The sequence below is a fragment of the Trifolium pratense genome, linkage group LG2, assembly GCF_020283565.1.
Source record: "Trifolium pratense cultivar HEN17-A07 linkage group LG2, ARS_RC_1.1, whole genome shotgun sequence".
NCBI lineage: Eukaryota > Viridiplantae > Streptophyta > Magnoliopsida > Fabales > Fabaceae > Trifolium > Trifolium pratense.
The window spans coordinates 4,505,936-4,526,572 of NC_060060.1; the positions used below are offsets into that span (position 1 = coordinate 4,505,936).

General features: G+C 34.5%; 1 protein-coding gene across 8 annotated transcripts in view; it reads right to left on the reverse strand.

The window, feature by feature from the left end:
* Window positions 1–2,453: 2,453 nt before the first annotated feature.
* The window catches only part of LOC123910181 (inositol hexakisphosphate and diphosphoinositol-pentakisphosphate kinase VIP2-like), a 29,195-nt gene continuing 11,011 nt past the window's right edge, over window positions 2,454–20,637 (reverse strand). For 7 of the 8 annotated variants that reach the window (XM_045961251.1, XM_045961249.1, XM_045961252.1 and 4 more), the window contains 20 exons: window positions 20,378–20,463; window positions 19,756–19,962; window positions 19,582–19,681; window positions 19,411–19,481; window positions 18,807–18,888; window positions 18,108–18,263; window positions 17,913–17,955; window positions 17,393–17,475; window positions 17,163–17,225; window positions 16,973–17,047; window positions 15,942–16,067; window positions 14,171–14,412; window positions 13,605–13,649; window positions 12,801–12,867; window positions 11,589–11,660; window positions 5,292–5,545; window positions 5,160–5,217; window positions 3,960–4,127; window positions 3,293–3,367; window positions 2,454–2,906 (listed from right to left, as the gene is read on the reverse strand). In XM_045961251.1, the coding sequence (XP_045817207.1) occupies window positions 2,667–2,906; window positions 3,293–3,367; window positions 3,960–4,127; window positions 5,160–5,217; window positions 5,292–5,545; window positions 11,589–11,660; window positions 12,801–12,867; window positions 13,605–13,649; window positions 14,171–14,412; window positions 15,942–16,067; window positions 16,973–17,047; window positions 17,163–17,225; window positions 17,393–17,475; window positions 17,913–17,955; window positions 18,108–18,263; window positions 18,807–18,888; window positions 19,411–19,481; window positions 19,582–19,681; window positions 19,756–19,962; window positions 20,378–20,463 (2,313 nt within the window). In that variant the 3' untranslated portion in view covers window positions 2,454–2,666. The remainder of the gene's footprint in view (window positions 2,907–3,292; window positions 3,368–3,959; window positions 4,128–5,159; window positions 5,218–5,291; window positions 5,546–11,588; window positions 11,661–12,800; window positions 12,868–13,604; window positions 13,650–14,170; window positions 14,413–15,941; window positions 16,068–16,972; window positions 17,048–17,162; window positions 17,226–17,392; window positions 17,476–17,912; window positions 17,956–18,107; window positions 18,264–18,806; window positions 18,889–19,410; window positions 19,482–19,581; window positions 19,682–19,755; window positions 19,963–20,377; window positions 20,464–20,637) is intronic. The other variant, XM_045961250.1, reaches the window with a different exon arrangement.

Genomic DNA, 20,637 nt, shown 5'->3' on the forward strand with positions numbered 1-20,637 from the left:
GTGTGCAATCTTCATCGATAGCTTGTTTGTATTATAAGTGAGATATGATATATGGATATGACCATTGGATTAATTATATATTTAAATTAATATCATAACACAATTAGGTTTGATTTTAAAAAGCAAGCTTTGCTCCACAAGTTTCATATTCTTTGAACTAGTTACGACGAGACCAAATTTTAATTCGGTGATAAAACAAGAAAATTAACTCTTACACAATTGTAAGATCAAGAAAAGAAAGCGATAGATGAGAAAGATATTGGAAAGAGCAAAGAAAATAAATGTATTTAATATTTTTTTTTTGTTACAAGATGTATTTAATTTTAAAACTAGACGAAAACACATAATTTTTTTTTGACCCATTTTTATTTCTATTTAAAGCCAAAGAGTGTAAAAAGAAAGTGAACAAAAGAAAGATATAGATGGTGTCATAAGGTAGTTTTCTACGCACATCCAATATTAATAAACACCGATAAAACTTTTAAATAGATCTTAATTTTCGGATAAAATTAACTTTTCAATGTGTTTAAAATTGCGGTGAACTGGTTTCACTAATTGAAACTCTCTAATATCAATGACTTATTGACGCAATGTGATTTCTGTCTAGGGCCTGTAATATTTCAGTTTGGTGTTTTAGAAAATCTAAACACAATATATATTTGCTCCAACCAACCAGTGACAACGTGTAAATCAAGAAAAATTCAAACACATGATTTGCAATTGCACATTAGGATACTCTTGTTTGAGAAATTTTTTTATAGTCATATAATAATATGTTGTCGTGTTAGATTTGGGTTTCTCAAAATGCCAACAAAGGGGTAGTGACCACAAAGTGGAAACTTGACTATTACAAGTCACTGAAAATTAAAGTGACATCACTAGAGACTTGTAGGTTGCTTCAAATCCAGCTTTACATAGGACAAAGGATGCGAGGGAAACACGTTCATAGTATTTTATTTTATTTTTTTTTAAATCAAAGATATCTCCACGTGCAACTACAGAGACTAATCCCCTCGAGATAACTGAGATCCATTTAAGAGGTTGACCTCTCTCAACAAATATTTCTCCATATGCACCGGTCGGGAATCGAACCGAGAACCAAATGGTTAAGGGACCCATGTATTTGTGTCACACTACGTTGGTGTTCATAGTATTTTATTATTCTTCCATTTTTTAGACTGTTTAAGAAAATTAATCCCTTATTTTTGCGTGATAATTCAATAGCATGTAAGCAACAAATTCAGGTTTATTTGAAATGGTCTATAATGAAATACTTGCCTACTCAAAATCTCAGATTATCAAGGTTTATATGGTATACACGTGCTTGTTTAAAAGACTTAAAGCAAGTGATTAACTAACTCTCAAGGAAAAATCATTAAAAAGAATTTAAATTTGATTCTTTAGAAGAAATTTTTAACAAAGCATTAATTATTTCGTGACTGAAATTAAAGATTAAAAAAAAAAATTATGATCAATAGTTGATTTGATTATATCAACATCAACTTTCTCACTTTGAGGCAATTATTTTTTGACAAGCACTTTGAGAAACAATTTGACATGTGTAAAAATTCATCATGTCATATCTCTTTTTGCATAATTAGTGCAAATCTAATCAACAAGTATTTTTCGCTAATATTTTCACTAATTTTTGCTGTGACATGATGAATTTGGACTCGTTACGTGACTAGCGGCAACAAGAAGTTTGTTTTTTTTTTTTACAAGGTTGAACTAATTCTCAAATGAACAACTTCAAAAAACGAACCTAAGTTCTTTTTCCGGAAGAAAATGATAATATCAACACTACCAATACCCACCACCAATATCATGTTGGTTGCATTAGAAAAATGTTACAAACGCATAAACTGGCTTATAGAACTTGATGCATAAGCTGGTTTCTACCACCAATGAATTAATAAATCATATTATTAGATCAAATGAGATATGATGTGACTTAATCTAATGTAAAAAACACATTTGTACATGGCGCAAGACAACTTTGTAACAAAACCTTATTTTCTACCTAATGAATCTGAAATATTGATATACTCATTTAAGATATGTACCACAGCATTATAATTATTAAAATAAAAAAAATCACCAGTATAGTTTAAGTGTCAAACTCATACAATCAAATCAAATGATAAACATATGTACCAAAAAAAAAAAAAAATCAAATGATAAACATAACTTTGTTCGAAATGGCATTCATTTCTATACATGGTCCACCTAAATTTATATCAGGCATTTGACGATTTGTTTTATTGATATGTGAATACCAGAAATTTCCTACCAAAAATACAAGTAAACACCAAATAAAACTACCTCATGAAATTTCCTACCAAATTAATGACTTTCATCTTCATATCAAAGTGAGAAAACAAAAATAATATTAATAATAGTAATAATAATAATAATAAAATTAAAGTAAATTAGAATAAAGGAATTGCAAAGGCTGAGAAGAAAGTGTACTTTATTACTAATTAATGGTTAGTTTCTACTACTTCCAACAATATTTTTTGGTTGTTGGAAGTGTAAGTTGTTCCAAAAGAATTTCCAAAAGAGCCTAGAGCTCATTTTGGATGATCAACATGTTCCCCATGCATAAAAATGAGACAGGAAAGATCAAAGAGAGGGAGGAAGAATATTTCCAAGCTTACTATTTTCCACTAGTGGTTCTTATGGAAAGGCCAAAGATTTACCAGACGCTCAAGCATGCTTTTTGTGAAATAGCCAGAAAATCCTATAGGTGTTGCTGGCGGAAAGTCCTCTGCAGGCATGGCAAACGGGCGAATCATCTTTTCCATAGTTTCTAATGTGAGATATGAACCTACTTCTTGCAGCCTCTCTGGACCCATAATAGGTAATGTGTGCTCCTGATGCAGTGAAGTTGCCGCATCATCTTTCTTCTGTCGAACATATAACACAACAGATATTCTTAGCTGTTGAGAAACAAGTTCGTCATGTAAAATGAGCATGTTCGTTGAAACTTTATCATATCAATAAATGGTATTCACATAGAAATAGAATGGGAACGTAAAACTAAAGAAGCTTTTAGCATCTTCACTGCGCGTTTTCATCAGCAACAAGTAAGGAACAAGAGTATGAAACTACCAGCTTAGGCTCGAATTGTACAAAGGTACGGTCAAATTCAATGCACATAATCATCCTTAGGCTAATGAACTTTGAATAGAATTTCAATTTCATATGACATATCCGATATAGACGTGACGAATGAACAAAAGTTGAACCCTTTACACTTTTAGGCAAAATATATTTACGTATATATGATTACCTGCAAGGGGGATAAATCCGCACCACGGCTGAAGGTCAGCTCTATACGATACCTTTTAGGATCTTCTAAAGCCACCTGTGATTTTAAAGTTAAAACAAAGTTAGATAAATACAAATTAAAATCTAAAATACATATTGCATAATGGTCATAGGCAGACAGCTTAGTTGGTGAGCTGAGAAACACTGACGGGGTTCTGAGTATGAGGTTAAGTATTCAAACTGAGACCTAACAACCATTAATTTACTAATGTCTTCCTATGAAAAAACATATCACATAACTCTAAACAACCTGTTCTCACTGTTGAAATATTATAACTGTTGATACTGAAAGGATTATAGTCGTGTTTGACAAAATATGTCACTTCCAATTTCCATTATACACAATTGACCATTCTATATAATCTCAATTGCAGTAAGAGCTGGAGTCCAGAGCGAACCAATCATATTACATAGTTCAATAGATAGAACACTTTAAAATATGATCACAAGCATAACTATCACTATGCATCTAGGAACTGTCATAATGTCATATACGGTAATTTGGTAAACGTTACTTGTTAGGACTAACTTTCTAGTACTACAAATAAGGGCTTGCAATAAATTAATCCATTCATACAACTCCCACCACTTAGGAATATAGTAATAAATTAGTGGCCAAAATGACACACCTCTGTATTCTCAAACATCCTCATCACAATGTAGCTCATGTAGTCGAGCTCCTTCGTTTGACATAGTCGATCAAGAGAATTATGGCTAACAAGACTCTCTTCTCCTTGAAGAGATTCATCCAAATTGCAATATCGAAGAACATTCATGAGAGAATGGATATGTGATTCCTGTCAACAAAATTCGCAGAGACAGACAAAGTATGAAAATAAAGAGCACATAGTGTTATTCAATAAAATTTCATGAATATATAAATGTGTACATGAGGTTTCACATTATTCGACTATTTAAAATCAGTTCTGTCATAAGAGCTCAGTTTATTTATGTTCTGTAGGCCAAATATCTTTAATCAAATGAATTCATGCTACAGGGACTTCAAATTCTACTTAACTTCAAAGTATGGATGTCAACGATAGAATCCCATAAAGCAGGAAACGTATTCAGAAAATTTTGCGCACCAATTGCCACTATATATATAACAAAGGAAATAACAAACTAACCAACTAATTACTCATAACTACTTTAACTCCTCTAATTTCCATTTATTTTATATATCCTAACACTATCAAATCATATCCTACCTATGAGATAGCTTTTGGTGTTGAGTTAACCCAAAACAAAATTTTATTTTGATATCAGAGCCTATCCCAGATCTACTATTAGACAACTTATTATCGAGCCATCTACAAATGTCTTTTCCTGCAAACTTTGCACGCTCTAGATGTCAGGTCCTAATGCATAATATCTCACATTGACATGTGATGATGGACTAAAATAGTGGTTACCAGTGGGGAAAACCTCACCTAATTATATTGAAATTGTTGAGAATACTACATCGACTAGAGATATGGCCTATTAGGTGTTTATAAAGCTTGGCCAATCCTTACCTTACAAGTCATTTTGTAGGGTTGAGTTACCCAACCCAAATTTAAAGATGGTATCAGAGTCTATTATTCCACCTGTGTTACCAATGTTTGCTGATTTAAAAAATCAGCCCAATGGTTACTTATTCCTAAATTGGAAATATTTGTATAATTTTTATTTTTTTTTGGATACCAAGGGCTGAAGCCCAAGAAAGAAACTAAACTACAATGGTTTTTGTATAATATTTGTATAATTTTTACCCAGTTAAAATCACTCACAGGAGGAGTGTAAAGCATTAAATATCCACACAAGGTTTTATAACACAATAAAGCACTTACTGATGTGAAGTATAGGCGTGTTCGCACATGGCGTTCAGGTGTCTTCACATTTGCATACCTGGTGGAAAATAAATAGATTAGAATAGAGCATAATAATATATAATAACATAAATAAGATGACCAGATAACTACTTTGGATCTAAACGATATTTGGTCTCTTTGTCATCATCATCATCATCCTGATCCATTGATGTATCACTCATACTACTGGATTTTCGTATTTCCTCATTCTTATGGATTTTTTTTGACTTGGCTTCTGTATCTTCCTTTTCAATGTTCATGGATAATGGATGATCTTGGTTATGCTTTAGCTCCGCGACACTAATAGCTTCCTCTCGAGTGTTCCTCAGATCAATTAAAAGTTTTCCCAATAACCGACGAGCTACCTAAACAAAAATAGTAAAAACAAATTAAGCAGGTAGGTGGTCATAGTTTTAAGTACATAGGCGCAAACAACAACCACAAAGCAAGCCTTATCCCACTAAGTGGGGCTGGCACACAGGTGCAAACACAGTTAATTTTAATACTATATTACGTGATTTGCATGAAACTAAATACACATTTATAGAAGGTCCTTAACCTAGCATACACATTTTTGAGGTTGTTTCTAGTATAAATATCTATCTAGATAAGAGCAAATCAACAAATATTGTCAGGAATAAGGTAAATAAGGTAATTATGTGTCAGATTTTATATTGGGCCTAACTCATCCTTACAAAACCGGCTTGTAAGGTGAGGGCTGCCACTTGCTTATAAACACTACACAGGCCATATCTCTTAGCAATGTGGGACTAAATCCACCCCTTCACACCCAACACAATGAAGGTGTTGGAGGCTGCAATGAAGGCAACTCAAATGCCGCAATTAGGCATATGGGGGCGGACCGCAATGAAGGCGGAATATCCAACACACCCCCTCACGCTCAGGCCCAATGGGCCTGAAGTGTGGACGATGCGGGAAGCCCAACAATAGATCTAGGATAGGCTCTGATACCATGTCAGAATTTGAGAGGCCTATACTCAACCACAAAAGCTAGCTTGAGAGTTGAGGTTTGCACTACACTTATAAAGGCTATCTTTACCATATCTCTAGCGAATGTGAGACTTCTAACACACCCCCTCACGTCCAGAACTGAACAAGCTGGAACGTGGAATCAACAACAACGGGTGGCCCAAATATGGGAGGTCTCCACAACAAATAACAAATGGATCTAGGATAGGCTCTGATACCATATTAGAATTTGAGAGGCCTATATTATTATATTTCAAGTTATGAATAATTTACAATCACTAATGTGTTTATATAGGCTATTCTAACCTAATGGGCTCATGGGCCAAATACAAATTACTAATAGAAGATTACTCCTAATAATAGAATATTTACTATTTATTTACAACACTCCCCCTCAAGCTGGTGAATGAATATTTATCATTCCCAACTTGGAAACAATTCTTTCAAAGTTATTGCCGTTCAGCCCCTTAGTTAGAAGATCTGCAAGGTTGCCTTGGGAAGAGACATATGGAGTGCAAATTAGACCACTATCTAATTTTTCTTTGATGAAGTGTCGGTCAACTTCAATATGTTTGGTCCTATCATGTTGCACTGGATTATGAGCTATGCTAATAGCAGATTTATTATCACAATAGAGTTTCATTGGTTCATCACTCTTTATCCTCAAGTCTTCCAAGATGCTTTTCAGCCATAGTAATTCACATATACCTTGTGACATTGCCCTGAACTCTGCTTCAGCACTAGATCTGGATACCACACTTTGTTTTTTACTCTTCCAAGTCACGAGATTTCCACCTAAAAAAGTGCAATATCCTGTAGTTGATCTCCTATCCACAATTGACCCTGCATAGTCAGCATCAGTATATGCTTCAAGTCCCACACTTCCATTTCGTTCGAACAAAATTCCTCTACCTGGAGTTCCTTTCAAATATTGAACAATTCGGAGTGCAGCTTGTAGATGAATCTCCTTTGGTTGGTGCATGAATTGGCTGACCAAGCTTACAGCAAAAGCAACATCAGGTCTAGTATGTGATAAATATATTAGTTTGCCGACCAATCTTTGATACCTTTCCTTATTAACCGCAACATCTTCTTCTGCATTCCCCAACTTTATATTTGGATCAATTGGTGTACATGCAGGCTTGCATGCTGTCTTGCCAGTCTCTTGCAAAAGGTCGGTAATGTATTTTTGTTGGGATATGAAAATTCCTTTCTTAGAGTGAGCCACTTCTATTCCCAAAAAATACTTCAATTTTCCCAAGGTCTTAATCTCAAATTCCTTGGCTAAGTGTTGACTTAACATTTGCTGCTCCTCTTCATTATCGCCTGTTACGATAATGTCGTCCACATACACCAATAACACTGTGACTCCCCCTGACTTAGAGTGTTTAACAAATAAAGTATGGTCTCCTTGACTTTGTTTGAAGCCCAAACCAACCATAACTTTGGTGAATCTTCCAAAACAAGCTCGTGGTGATTGCTTTAGTCCATATAAAGCCTTTTTTAACTTACACACGGTGTTGGCAGCAATATCTTCACGATATCCAGGGGGTACATCCATGTAGATCTCTTCTTCAAGTTCTCCATGAAGGAAAGCATTTTTTACATCAAATTGCTGCAAGTTCCAATTGTAATTAGCTGCTAAAGATAATATCACCCTAACAGTGTTCATTTTTGCAACTGGAGCAAATGTCTCAGAGTAATCTATTCCATAAGTCTGAGTGAACCCTTTGGCTACCAATCTTGCCTTGTACCTCTCAATAGATCCATCAGCCTTGTATTTTACAGTGTATACCCATTTGCACCCTACAGGTTTCTTTCCATTTGGTAGAGAGACCAATTCCCAAGTATTGTTCTTATCAAGTGCCTCCATTTCCAAATCCATGGCTTGTTTCCATTTCCTGTCAGACAATGCCTCAGACAAGGAAGTAGGTATTGTGGTAGTGTTTAGACTTGTGAGGAAGGCTTTATGGGTAGTTGATAATTGTTCAAAGCATAAGTAATTGGATAGAGGGTAAAGTGGCTTGTTGGTGCAGGTTCTAGTATTTTTCCTATGGGCAATTGGGAGATGTAAATCTTTAGAGTCTACTGGTGTTATTTCTCTGGATTTTGGGTTTTTATGTTTTATCAGAATGGATTCTGGTTCCCTTTGTATGGTTGAGCTAGATTCTGGTTCCTGGGTATGAGAAAATTCTGAAATTGAATCACTAGAGTTTGAAGGGTCAAGGAAAGTTACCTCATGTAATGTTGGATCGGACTCATGGATATGAATAGATTCAGGAATGGTCTTTTTTCTTGTGTATACTAAATTCTTCCCATATCTCACATCAACACCAACATTTTCATCTTTCTCAGAATCAATTTCAGTCTCAACATTGTCAACTTTAGTTTCAGCCTCAACTTCTGGCCCGAAATTAAGGTCAGGGAGTATAAGAGACTCATCTTCCTTACTTGTGCTCTCCCCCTGAAGATGAGTTTGAATGAAGTAACTTTCATGTTCATGGAAGGTGACATCTCGGGAGACAAAGAATTTATGAGACGGTGGATGATAACATTTGTAACCCTTTTGGGTGGAAGAATACCCTATAAAGACACACTTTAAGGCTCTAGGATCAAGTTTCCCTCTACCATCACTATGGATATGGACGAACGACTTACACCCAAATATTCTAGGAATGAGATTACAAGAGGTGGACACATCAGGATAAAATGAGGATAGAACCTCCATAGGAGTTTTAGAGGCAAGGACACTAGAAGGTAAACGATTTATGAGATACGATGCGGTTAAAACCGCCTCTCCCCAATACTTCTTGGGAACCTTATTTTGAAATAATATAGCACGTGTTTGATCTAACAAATGCCTGTTTTTTCTCTCAGCAATCCCATTTTGTTGGGGTGTTTTGACACAAGAGGACTCATGAATAATACCCTCTTTTTGACAAAAGGAATTAAGTCCTTGATTGAAGTAATCTTTGGCATTATCAGACCTGACCCTCTTAATACTCACTCCAAACTGGTTTTTTACCAATGAGAAAAAATGTAGAAACACAGAGGTAACCTCGGACTTTTGTCTTAGTAAGTAGACCCATGTAACCCGAGTGCAATCATCGATGAAGGTTACAAACCATCGAGCACCCGATATATTTGGAACATTAGAAGGACCCCACACATCAGTATGAATTAAATAAAATGGAGAAGTACTCACTTTGTTACTGACCGGGAAAGAGGCACGTTTGTGTTTAGCAAGTTCACACACCTCACAACAAAGACTCTCAACATCTAAATTTTTAAAAAAGGAAGGAAATATTTGTTTCATGACTCTAAATGAAGGATGACCAAGGCGACGGTGGTATAGAAAGACTTTCTCCCTGTTGGTCTTAATTGATTCCGAAAAAAGTGAGTTGTTGTTGAGTGGATTTGGGGGGAGATTTTGGTTATCCAAGTAATAAAGACCATTCAATTCTTTCGCATTTCCAATTGTCCTCCCCGAATGCTTATCTTGAAAAACACAAGCATTGTCATAAAAAATAGCATTACATGATAGGTTTTTGGTGAGTTTTTGTATGGAAATTAGGCTAGTAGACAATTTGGGAATGTGAAGGACATTTCGTAGGATTATAGATGGACTTATTTGGATATCTCCTTGACCTGCTACAGTTAAAAGGGTACCATCTGCTGTGGATATTTTCTTGTTACTGAGACAAGGTGAATAAGTGGAAAATTGTGTGGGTAAGGGTGTCATGTGGTCAGTGGCTCCAGAATCCAGTATCCAATATTGGTTATAGGGTTTATCCGAAGCATTAAATCCAACAGAAAATTGAGACTTACCAAGAGAAAGTGGAAACGGAAACATACCTGAATATGCCAGAGAAGTTGTAACCGTTGTTGGTGTCTCCAATTCACTAAGAAAAGATTTCAACCTCTTTATTTCATCTTGGTTGAGTGGAACAAATCCTTTTTTTGACATATTGACCGATGTCATGTGATTGTCTTAATAAGGAGAACAAAATAGCAAAAAATCCAAGTTTTTTTTTTTTAATGAACAGTGACGCACAGTACTGCTATGAACAGTACGCACGTGAACAGTGTCGTGGATGAACAGTACCATGTGAACAGTGATTTCGCAACTGTTTGCTGAAACTGCAATAAAGGCAGTAGTAACAAATCCTAATCCTGCAATGAAGGCAGTTAGGGTTTATGACCGCAATGAAGGCGGCTAGGGTTTATGCGGAAGCAAGGCCCTCAAAGAACCAGGCTCTGATGCCATGTGAAAACTGAATATATTATTATATTTCAAGTTATGAATAATTTACAATCACTAATGTGTTTATATAGGCTATTCTAACATAATGGGCTCATGGGCCAAATACAAATTACTAATAGAAGATTACTCCTAATAATAGAATATTTACTATTTATTTACAACAGGCCTGAAGCGTGGACGATGCGGGAAGCCCAACAATAGATCTAGGATAGGCTCTGATACCATGTCAGATTTTATATTGGGCCTAACTCATCCTTACAAAACCGGCTTGTAAGGTGAGGGCTGCCACTTGCTTATAAACACTACACAGGCCATATCTCTTAGCAATGTGGGACTAAATCCACCCCTTCACACCCAACACAATGAAGGTGTTGGAGGCTGCAATGAAGGCAACTCAAATGCCGCAATTAGGCATATGGGGGCGGACCGCAATGAAGGCGGAATATCCAACATTATGGAATGATTCTACGTAAATATGACAACTAAACAAATCTAATCCTTGTATTTCTGACTCTTTGTATATATAATATCCTCTAGTGTGTAGTTAAGACACAAATTCAATCACATGCCTCTGGTATGTTTTCCTCCTCAATAGGTATCCATGCTAAATGAATAATGATATGGTTTTCTCAATTTCCTTACTTGAGTGGCTGGTTCTAAGATTTTGCAGTTGTTTAAATACAATAAAAAAAGTTACATAGAAGGGAAGTATCAGATAGAAGAGGAAACCTCTTATCATTGAAGGCTTCAGGAAAAGGTAGAATTAATTAGGAAGTTAGTTATTTGTTTAGTTAGAGAAGTATTTGCATAAATAGGGATGTTTTGGAGTTAGAAAGGGTATCAATTGAATATTTTTAAAGTGAATAGAGTGAATAGTAGTGACTCTATTGGAAAGGGAAACCCTTGGAGGAGAGATTTCTCTCCTATTATTTCCCATTTCTTATAAAAGTATTCTTTCTATTCCATTCAATTTCTACGTTCCTAACATTGACAGTCTAATCTTGCATTAACTTCAATCACATGACATTAACTTCAATCACATGACATTAACTTCAACTGTTGCAACAAGGCTCCAGAAGGTAAGTATAAAATAACTGTTCAAAAATTTGCAATGTTAAATGGCATTTGGGAGTTTTCTTACAACAGGAGTTTACCTTTGAGCCTATTATCAGTTTCTGCTTTGGATTAATTCCGTATTCATTTGGAATCACACCATCAGCAAGTGCCTGCAAATAAATTGGTAGAGTAATCAGGAAAGCAAGCACTGAGACTGAACTCACCAGCCATAGTTGATAAGTATACAGAGGAAAGCAGTGCATGTGGATTTTTGTGTGTGCAAGCCATACTTTTAGCTGTGACTTCAAAAAGGTTAAGCCCAATAACACTGTTCAGAATTTGCTTGGGATAGGTTTATTAAGAGGAGTAATTGACCATTTCACAAATATTAAGAAAAGTGTATAAATGAAAGAGAGAGAATAATACTTTTACTAGATGGCCCTTATCAAATATTGGTGTATTTACCATTACTATTCTTAGAATTGAGTTTGGGCCTAACTCATCCTTACAAAACCGGTTTGTAAAGTGAGGATTGCCTCTAGTTTATAAACACTTAGTCAGGCCATGTCGCAACCGATGTGGAACTTCTTAACACCCCCGCTCGCGCCAAGCGCTATGGGCTTGAGGCGCGGATATGAATGGTGGAGGGCCCGATCAGAAACCTGATTGCAGGCAGCCCGACGAAGTGGCCCAGCGAATCGTGGATAGGCTCTGATACCATCTTAGAATTGAGTTTGGGCCTAACTTATCCTTACAAGACCGGCTTTGGTAAAGTGAGGATTGCCTCTAGTTTATAAACACTTAGTCAGGCCATGTCGCAACCAATGTGGAACTTCTTAACAACTATAAATGCAAAGTGGAAGATATTGATTGAGAGTGGTCCATGTAGTATTAATTAGAGTGTAGAATTGGAAAAATATAATCAATATCACCTTGAAAATTGAAAGTGACAATTATTTTGGTACATTTGTTTTTACAGATAGGTCAATTATTGTAAGAGGAAGGGATCTATATAAAATACCCAAGTTGCTCATGAAAGAAAATTGTACTATTTTCCAAATAGGAAATGATCTCGTTGTTCCACAGAACTCAAAATGGGAGCATTTCACTTGTTGTAAAAAATATCAGCCGTGCTACACAACATGAAACTTGAACAGCCTACTGACATGCCATCGTGTCACCATCAAGGAATCATCAACATGTATATTTTAAACGTATATCAAAGGGATTCAAATGTCCTTGTTAATATCTGTCTAATATTAGTTCAATTATATTGAGTTGAATATATTCCCTAATACGCTTCTATGTACCTGAGCAACTTTGAAAAGCTCATCCAGTCCTTCAAGATTAAGATGTGCATTATGCAAGAGATCATATCTGCAATAAGTATGTTAATATTAACTAATCACACAAAAGAACAATAACAACATAATTTAAATGAAACCTCCAATATTTTCTTCGAACTCACAGCAACACAGATTAGTTTCACTTTTTCACATATCTGATACTGATGACCAGGCACAAAACACACAAGAGTTTAAAGTGTTCCAGTTGACAACAGCTGAACTGGTAAATTTTCCTCAACAAACAGTCAGTTTCACATTCAAAGATTGTTGCCTAGTCAAAATTTAGACGTCAATTATTATAAGGCTAGGTTGCTATTATTATAGTGACATCAAAGATTTAACTTGAATATTTGAAAAAATGTCATCGCAAAATTCAATGTGAAGACAACATGCCTTTATGCCAATTATATTATATCTATACAAAATGTTTGGTCATATTTAGTCGAACAAAGCTCTGGGATACCCGATGCAAACAATGTCCAAGAAGGGTGAGTTGGACAGAAAGGAAAAAAAAATGATGAATACAATTATAGCAGCCATTAGGAAACATAAGACTGTTGGGTTGCATGATTTCCTCTTGAAATCTAAGAACAAGAACCCAGAAATTGACAACAATGAAAACAGTTTTAAATTCAATTGCCACCATACAATGGCTAATTTCTAGTGAAGATTCAGTCTATCTTCATATTTGCAATGATGCATAAACACTGTAGAGCTGGCTATAGCTACGAAATTTTCATGAAGCACAATATAATGGAGGCAACTTACTTGCATGAATCATAAACATCAGGAATTTGGGTGATATCAAAGCGTCTGCACAAGAAACATACTGTCAGTGGGTCTGCTGATCCATTATACATACAAACATGTAACTTGTAAGGCATGGATATTCATGAGTTCATGAAATTGTCGAGGGAAAATGTGATTTGAAAATTAAAATTACAAACATTTAGTAACGTGTTGTCAAATAAAAGAAAATTAATAAATTTTCACTGAAAGCATTTTATCAGTTGATTAGCATGCTACAAATATACTCAACGCAGCTGATTTAATGGTAGATGCATGTATCTCTAATATTTAAGAATAACGTCATGTCTTCACCTATGAATTAAAATAAAAAATAAGAATGACTTATTTAAAACTTACCAGTATGTAACGAGTTTTAATTTCTCAAATAGTTTCAAAGAAATTAGATGTGATTTTGGTCATGCATGTAACAAACCTTTCTTTCATATTAATGGCATTCCAATTCTAACAGTGTGAATATCTAATATCAGAAACAAAACAAATAAACGAAAAGTGACAAGATTAAACCAAACAATAAAAATGCTTACTCCTTGCGTTCATTATACAAGTCCCTTTCAAGCTTTTTCCAGCGAGCATACATCAATAGAAAACCCTCACTACCACAGGGTAATCCAGCAGCTATACGGTCAACATCCATATTTGTCTTGCCAAGGGCTTTTGCTTGGTCATAAGGAGGAATGATATCATATAAGCTTCTTTCTGTAAGTTGCTCATCTTCATCCTTTGCAAGTATTCTAACTTGTTCAGTAACCTTCTTAGTCAGCTTTACCTAGGTAAAGGCAAAATTGAGAAATAAATAAAAGATCACAGTTAGCTATTTTGGTAGGCTAGCTTTACCTGCATTTAAACAAGAACAATTTAACATTTTACTAATATTGAAAACCTAGAATGAAGAACAAGAAATTAGGAAATGATTATTGTTGGAGAGAACACTATCCTGGATTAATAGGAAACATAATAAACTATTTCCTTTGATTAGTGGTCAACATGGTCTGTTTACTTTGCTAAACAAAATTGTCTGTATATTGAGAAGACTAGCATTCTTTACAAAAACAAAACCAACCCTATTTATGTTGAAATTTTAAGAAAATATGATAAATGAACTTTCAAAGAAATTAATTGAAGTTCAGGGCAGGACTTCTGAGAATTGCATTAGTGATATGCACCAAACATTACCCTAGTTAATGTATCCAAGGAAAATGCTACTGGTATTTTATTTTATTGGAACCTGGTTGTCTGTTCAATTTCATTTCATTTGGTCAACTTACTCTCTCTCTCTCTCAACTATTCCATCACATTTAATAATTATGAGTATTTCGTGATACAAGAGAAGAGTACTAGACAAACACAAACAATTGGAACAAGATTTGAATCATGGGATCTCTATTGCCTTCAATCTCCTCCATCCACCATATGTACTATTTCAGCATCTCCTGATCACATTTTTTGTGTTTGTGTCATCTAAGTAAGCATAATTTAAAGCTGCCAGTTTCTCGTCTTTCACATTTGATGTCCTTGGAGTGAGAATCATGTCAGCTTGGTAAAGTGTTAGTACATTTTTCTTAAAAGAGTCAATAAAAGAGCTATGTATCCCTTTGATACTGTTCATTTTGATGTTTGTGTCCTGTTATGTTCCTTTTTTTGGGGGATAGAGGTATAATGTCACTTTCATTAATGAATTCTCGAGTTTTATGCAGTTACTTTTTATTTATTATTAGAGTTGTACATTTCAAGCCCTTTGATTAGAGATAAAGGATCAATTTGGAAAAAAATTCAAGTATTGGATAATGATATTGCAAAGGAAAAATTTTCCGCCCCCTTTAAATCATTTATGACTTCTCATAGAATCATACACATCAGTCAAGTTATTCTCATACACAACAAAAATGTGGTGTGACTGAATGTAAACATTGTTATATTGTTGAATTAGATCAAACTCTGTTGAATTGATTTTAATGTTTCAGATCTAAATTGAGTTAACATCAGTACTAAAATCAAACTATATGTAGCAAGAGTTTAAATCTTTTCATGTGCCACAATCAAGAAATAATATTAATAGATGTAGAGTAGCATAGAAATATCTTGATTTTATCCTACCAAACACAAACTCAAAAGCAATCATACAGAACAAGTATTAAATAGTCGTGTTTAACGCATTAAATGCATAAACAAGTTTTGAAAAGCAAACACATGAAAATTCTAAAATCAGAGAATAAAAAATATTCCTTAATGCCTTGCATTCAAATTATAGTGAAAGAAGTTTAAAGAACTGAGAATAAGCTAAATTTACAGACTTACCAACTCAGGAAGTAATTCCGATGCATTGGGTGGAATTCCAGCCCCATCAACCGTCCAAGGAAATTCTTCTGATCCACTGCTATCAACTATGTTTTCACCAGAGGTAATCATTTCATTCAATCGAGCCTAAAAAATTACAATATGGAAAATAGGTAAAATAAAAGGTACCGGCGTTCCAGTGATACTTAAATCTTATCAGAAATATCATCATGAAGTGTATGAGCAGTACACACCAAATGTTAGTAAATTGCTTGAGACAAGATCCAATGTGTGTATACATTAATCCACGCCTTTCCAAAGCTTGGCTTAATTTTTATTTTTAACTTCTTATCCACTTTGTTATCTTTACAGAATTGTAGTATAGTATTACAGTGCTAAAGTTTTTCATCAGAGTCCCCCGATGTATTTGACAAGGGAAAGATTATGCACAGTATGTGCTATGTAGCCCTGTATAATTACTAATTTTTTTTTCCTGTACTCTGATTACTTTCTGGATTTAGCTCCTAAGTGTTATTATATTATTCTCAACATTTTAATACACACACATACACAAGTTATGGAATCCAATAAAAAAAATATGTGACTGATTTTAATATTTCACAAATACTTAATAATAAAATTGTTTTCATGTTAAGCAACCGATCATATAAAGTGTTGGGTAAAATTGCAAAATCAGGTATTAAGTTCAACATCGTGGAAAAAATGTTTTATGAAGTTGAAAAATATCAATATGTAAAATATTTTTGACCAATTTCTAGTATGCCATTTTGACTCTCCCCTAGCCAGCTAGTATTATCTACCTTCTTTAGACCACATAATGATTAATATAAAATCATGTTCAAAATTAGTTGATCAATTTTTTTGGTTGTGGGATTCAATGAAGTAGTTAATCAATAGTTAATAGATTAGAAAAATGTTTCAAGTATCTATTCATCTTTTAAATTCAGAGCAACAAATAACACCATTTTCACAACCTTTGAAATGCCTATAATCTAGACTGCCGCAAATGTAAAACCAAAGAGATTGAAAACCTTGGCTTGTTCCATTTCAGTGCTTGCATTTTCAAGCCCATCCAACATGGAGGAGTCCTTGCTCACAAGGGAAACCTTTAAAAATGATAACAAAATCAGTCAAACATATTCACCAAAAAAGAGGATCAATTATTTTTATTTTTTTTTGGTATACGAGGATCAATTATTTTCTTCAGAAAAAAACACAAACCAGGATTGGTGTTAGCTGCCCTTCTAGGTCAAGAAGACCTTTGGCAAAAGCAGCTGCAGACATCTGTAAACACAGGGTATGAGAAAATTATTCACATATGATGCCAAAGATTAGGCTTATTAACAAAACGTCCATATATCAAACAGAATAAATAAATAACAAATACTAATTAAAACCACTTATAGCTTTCTTTTGATTTGGAGGAAACGTGAGTGCTACTTGGGGCATACCTGCACACGACCCTCATCAGAACTGTAAATCTTAAGATCATGGCGGTATGTACTGTGGAGGCGAAGAAGCCCTGTACCTTCTCCTGCAATATTAAATCATGCAGTTTTGTCTTTGTTATACATAGTGCGGCCACTGTCAAGTAGATGTTCATGAAATAAGAATGCAATATCCTGTGTGTAACTGTAACATATTACATGGACTATAACACAATTACTGATACTGTCAATTTTTTCATGTCAATTTTTTTACATAGCACACAACACACCCTTGCTTGGGTAATATAGAACAGTAGGGTTATGAGAGACTTCGTTGAACACACAGGTACAACTCCTTACCTAGTATTTTACAAATGTAAAGATGTGTATAATAGGAAACATAAATAAAAGTAGACTAAAAAAGGTAAAAATAACCACTTCAAAGTAGACACTTTAGATGTTAAAGATAACAATGAAAATTTTGGATTATTAAAGAAACCATAAAAGAACCAAATTACTTGAAGAAGAGCTATTTGAATTTTACCTGGATATATTTTATTTCGGAAATATCTTCCCAGTTCTTCAGCCTAAAAAAGAGAAAATGAAATTAGCATGACTGGGAAATAAGATTATAAATTGAAGTTTACTTTTTATTCTCAACCATAATAGCGGCACAATCAAACTCAATTCTCAAACGGAGTAGAAAATGTTTATCTTTTATATGACTCTTATTATGAACCTGCTTTCTGCCAGCATGCGTAAGAACACCACCATATTTAAGAACCATAAGAGCTTCAACTGGACGTTCTTCAACTTCACCATTGGTGTCTGTCACTTTGACCCACTTTAGTGGCTTTAATTGAACCTTCCTATATATGCCAGAGAAATGTCCTCCCTGATAATGAGCAGAAAAAGCAAACAAATAAAACAACTGAAGAGTCTAGACTTATTAATGACAAAGAAAAAAAATCAAGACTGCTTTTATTCAGACTTTAAAAGGACACACAGGAGTATATTTGGGATGACATGTCATAGCTAACAAACCATTATTTTTTTTTGGATAAACAAACTTTATCTTGTATTATGCTTAAAAGAGAAACATCATTAATATTTCATGATTGAAAATGACAACCCATGGAGAAGCACTTCTCTTCAGTTTTCCTTATCCCATGCAGGAAGACATCACTTTCAGTTATAAAAGTAAAACATAACAAATACTATGAAGAAAACAATTTTTTATTTGCAAATAAGTGTACGAAAAATTTCAGCTGATGTAGAAAAATTTCTCTTGTGGCATCTAAAAGTAAATCCAACTAAAGGGAGGTATAATTGGTTATGTCCACAGAAATTTAGTTTTCAAATTTTAGTTACTAGCAGGTTCATACTACAAAACATGCTCATTGTATCACAGAGAAATACTGTCAAGAGAATAAATAACCTCCTCAAGAACTGCTTTAACTTGACGAAGCTTTTCACCATGCTCAACATCTTCAGCTTCACTATCACTTTCAGGATCTGGTCTAAATAAACACAGAAACATTATCCATTCAAAACTCCATCTTAACATACATTGTATCATCTAAAAAACTGGTTCCAGCTTAACATACATTGTATCGACTAAAAAAATGGTTGCAACTATTACTTGCAAGCAGAAGAGGATACATTTGAATCCAATCATGGCAAAAAAAAGGTAATATATCTACGATATTTTCCGTTCCTTGTCTCCTGCCTTTGTATTTCCCTTCTACAATATCATTCTTCTTTTCATGGAGGAAAAGGTAGATTCTACTTTCCTTTCCTCCTTATCTCATCATCACAATCACACACACTATTTAAAATTGTGAGTAAAGGCATTAATGTGAGAATAGAAAGTTGAACAAACCATGTTCTTGTTGAAAGCAAGGGCAATCTCAATATAAATATTTTGAGAATGTGGCAGACCATTCACAACATCTGAAATTTGATTAATCTTGGGTGTGAAGTTGAAGGTGAGTTGCATGTGATACTAATGTGATATATTGAAGCCTATGCAGGTAAAATACCTAGTGCGAGGAACCAGCATTCGTGTGGCATCCAACAGATCTTGCAGCTGAACAGCACTTTTAAGTTTGGTCTGTTACAGAAGAACATTAGATCATCCACAGGGGGTTAAGAACTCGGTGGCTCATATACTATTTAATAAACTGTTCTGAAACTCCACAAAACAGTGTTACCTCAGATCTTGGCCGGCCACCATTATATTTCATTATTAAGTTCAGTAGCTTTTCCTCGGTAACCTTTAACTTCACCTTCTGTTTAGGAGTTCTATCACCACTGCAGAAAGAGAAGAGTATATAGGAAACAATATCACATTTAACTAATTGAATGAAAAAGGAAATAGAACATACTGTCGAATTACAGCAATTACGGATCGTAGTTCCTCAGCTTGTCCAAAAGTGCCATTAATAGCACTACCCTGACGAGTTAGTGGCTCAGGAGGCTGCATTGACTCATTTACTTTCCATGGTAAAGTAGGTGGAATCGCCGAAGAAAGATGAGGAGCTTTTGCATCTAGCAACATCTTCCGCAGCACACAGGCAGAATCATCATAATACCTTTAATAGCAAAAGGAGAAAATAATGTAAGTTTCAGCAAATGAAAATGTTACAAACAAACTATGCATCATAAACTCGATGTATTAAAAACAAAAAGGATAATTTTCAATAAAATTTTCCTTAAAAGAGCATTAAGAATCAGAGAGTGAGACTGAGAGAAAAGAGAGAACTTGATAATGCTGAAAAGTTTCCGGCTTATCGTTCACTTTAGCCTTATCATCTTCGAGTATCTAAGACTTTTTTGCCAATATAGGTCAAGGATAGAAGATCCAATAAAATTGCCAACTCAACTAATTCCTATGGGAGAGATAATCTGATTAACAAAAAGAAAGTAGCTAATAACGTACTATTTTGAACCATGCTGCCAATATCAAAAAACAAACTGCCACCAAAAAATCTAATTACGGAGAGTTACTTGTGTGAGTTTTTGACAAAGCTCCATCCATTCACATCACAAACATATGAGCGTCCGTCACTTCGCAAGAGATCAAACCCACAAACCTGCAGATAACAAGAAAAATTATAGAAGGACATGAAGAGGAACAGATAAATTACTTTATTTTTACTCACAAAAGAGAAGTCATTTCAAACCCTATTGTCAAAATAATATTATGTGTAATAGACCTAAATCCATAAATCATTGTGGAAATTTCTTTAGTCCGCCTACATCTTACC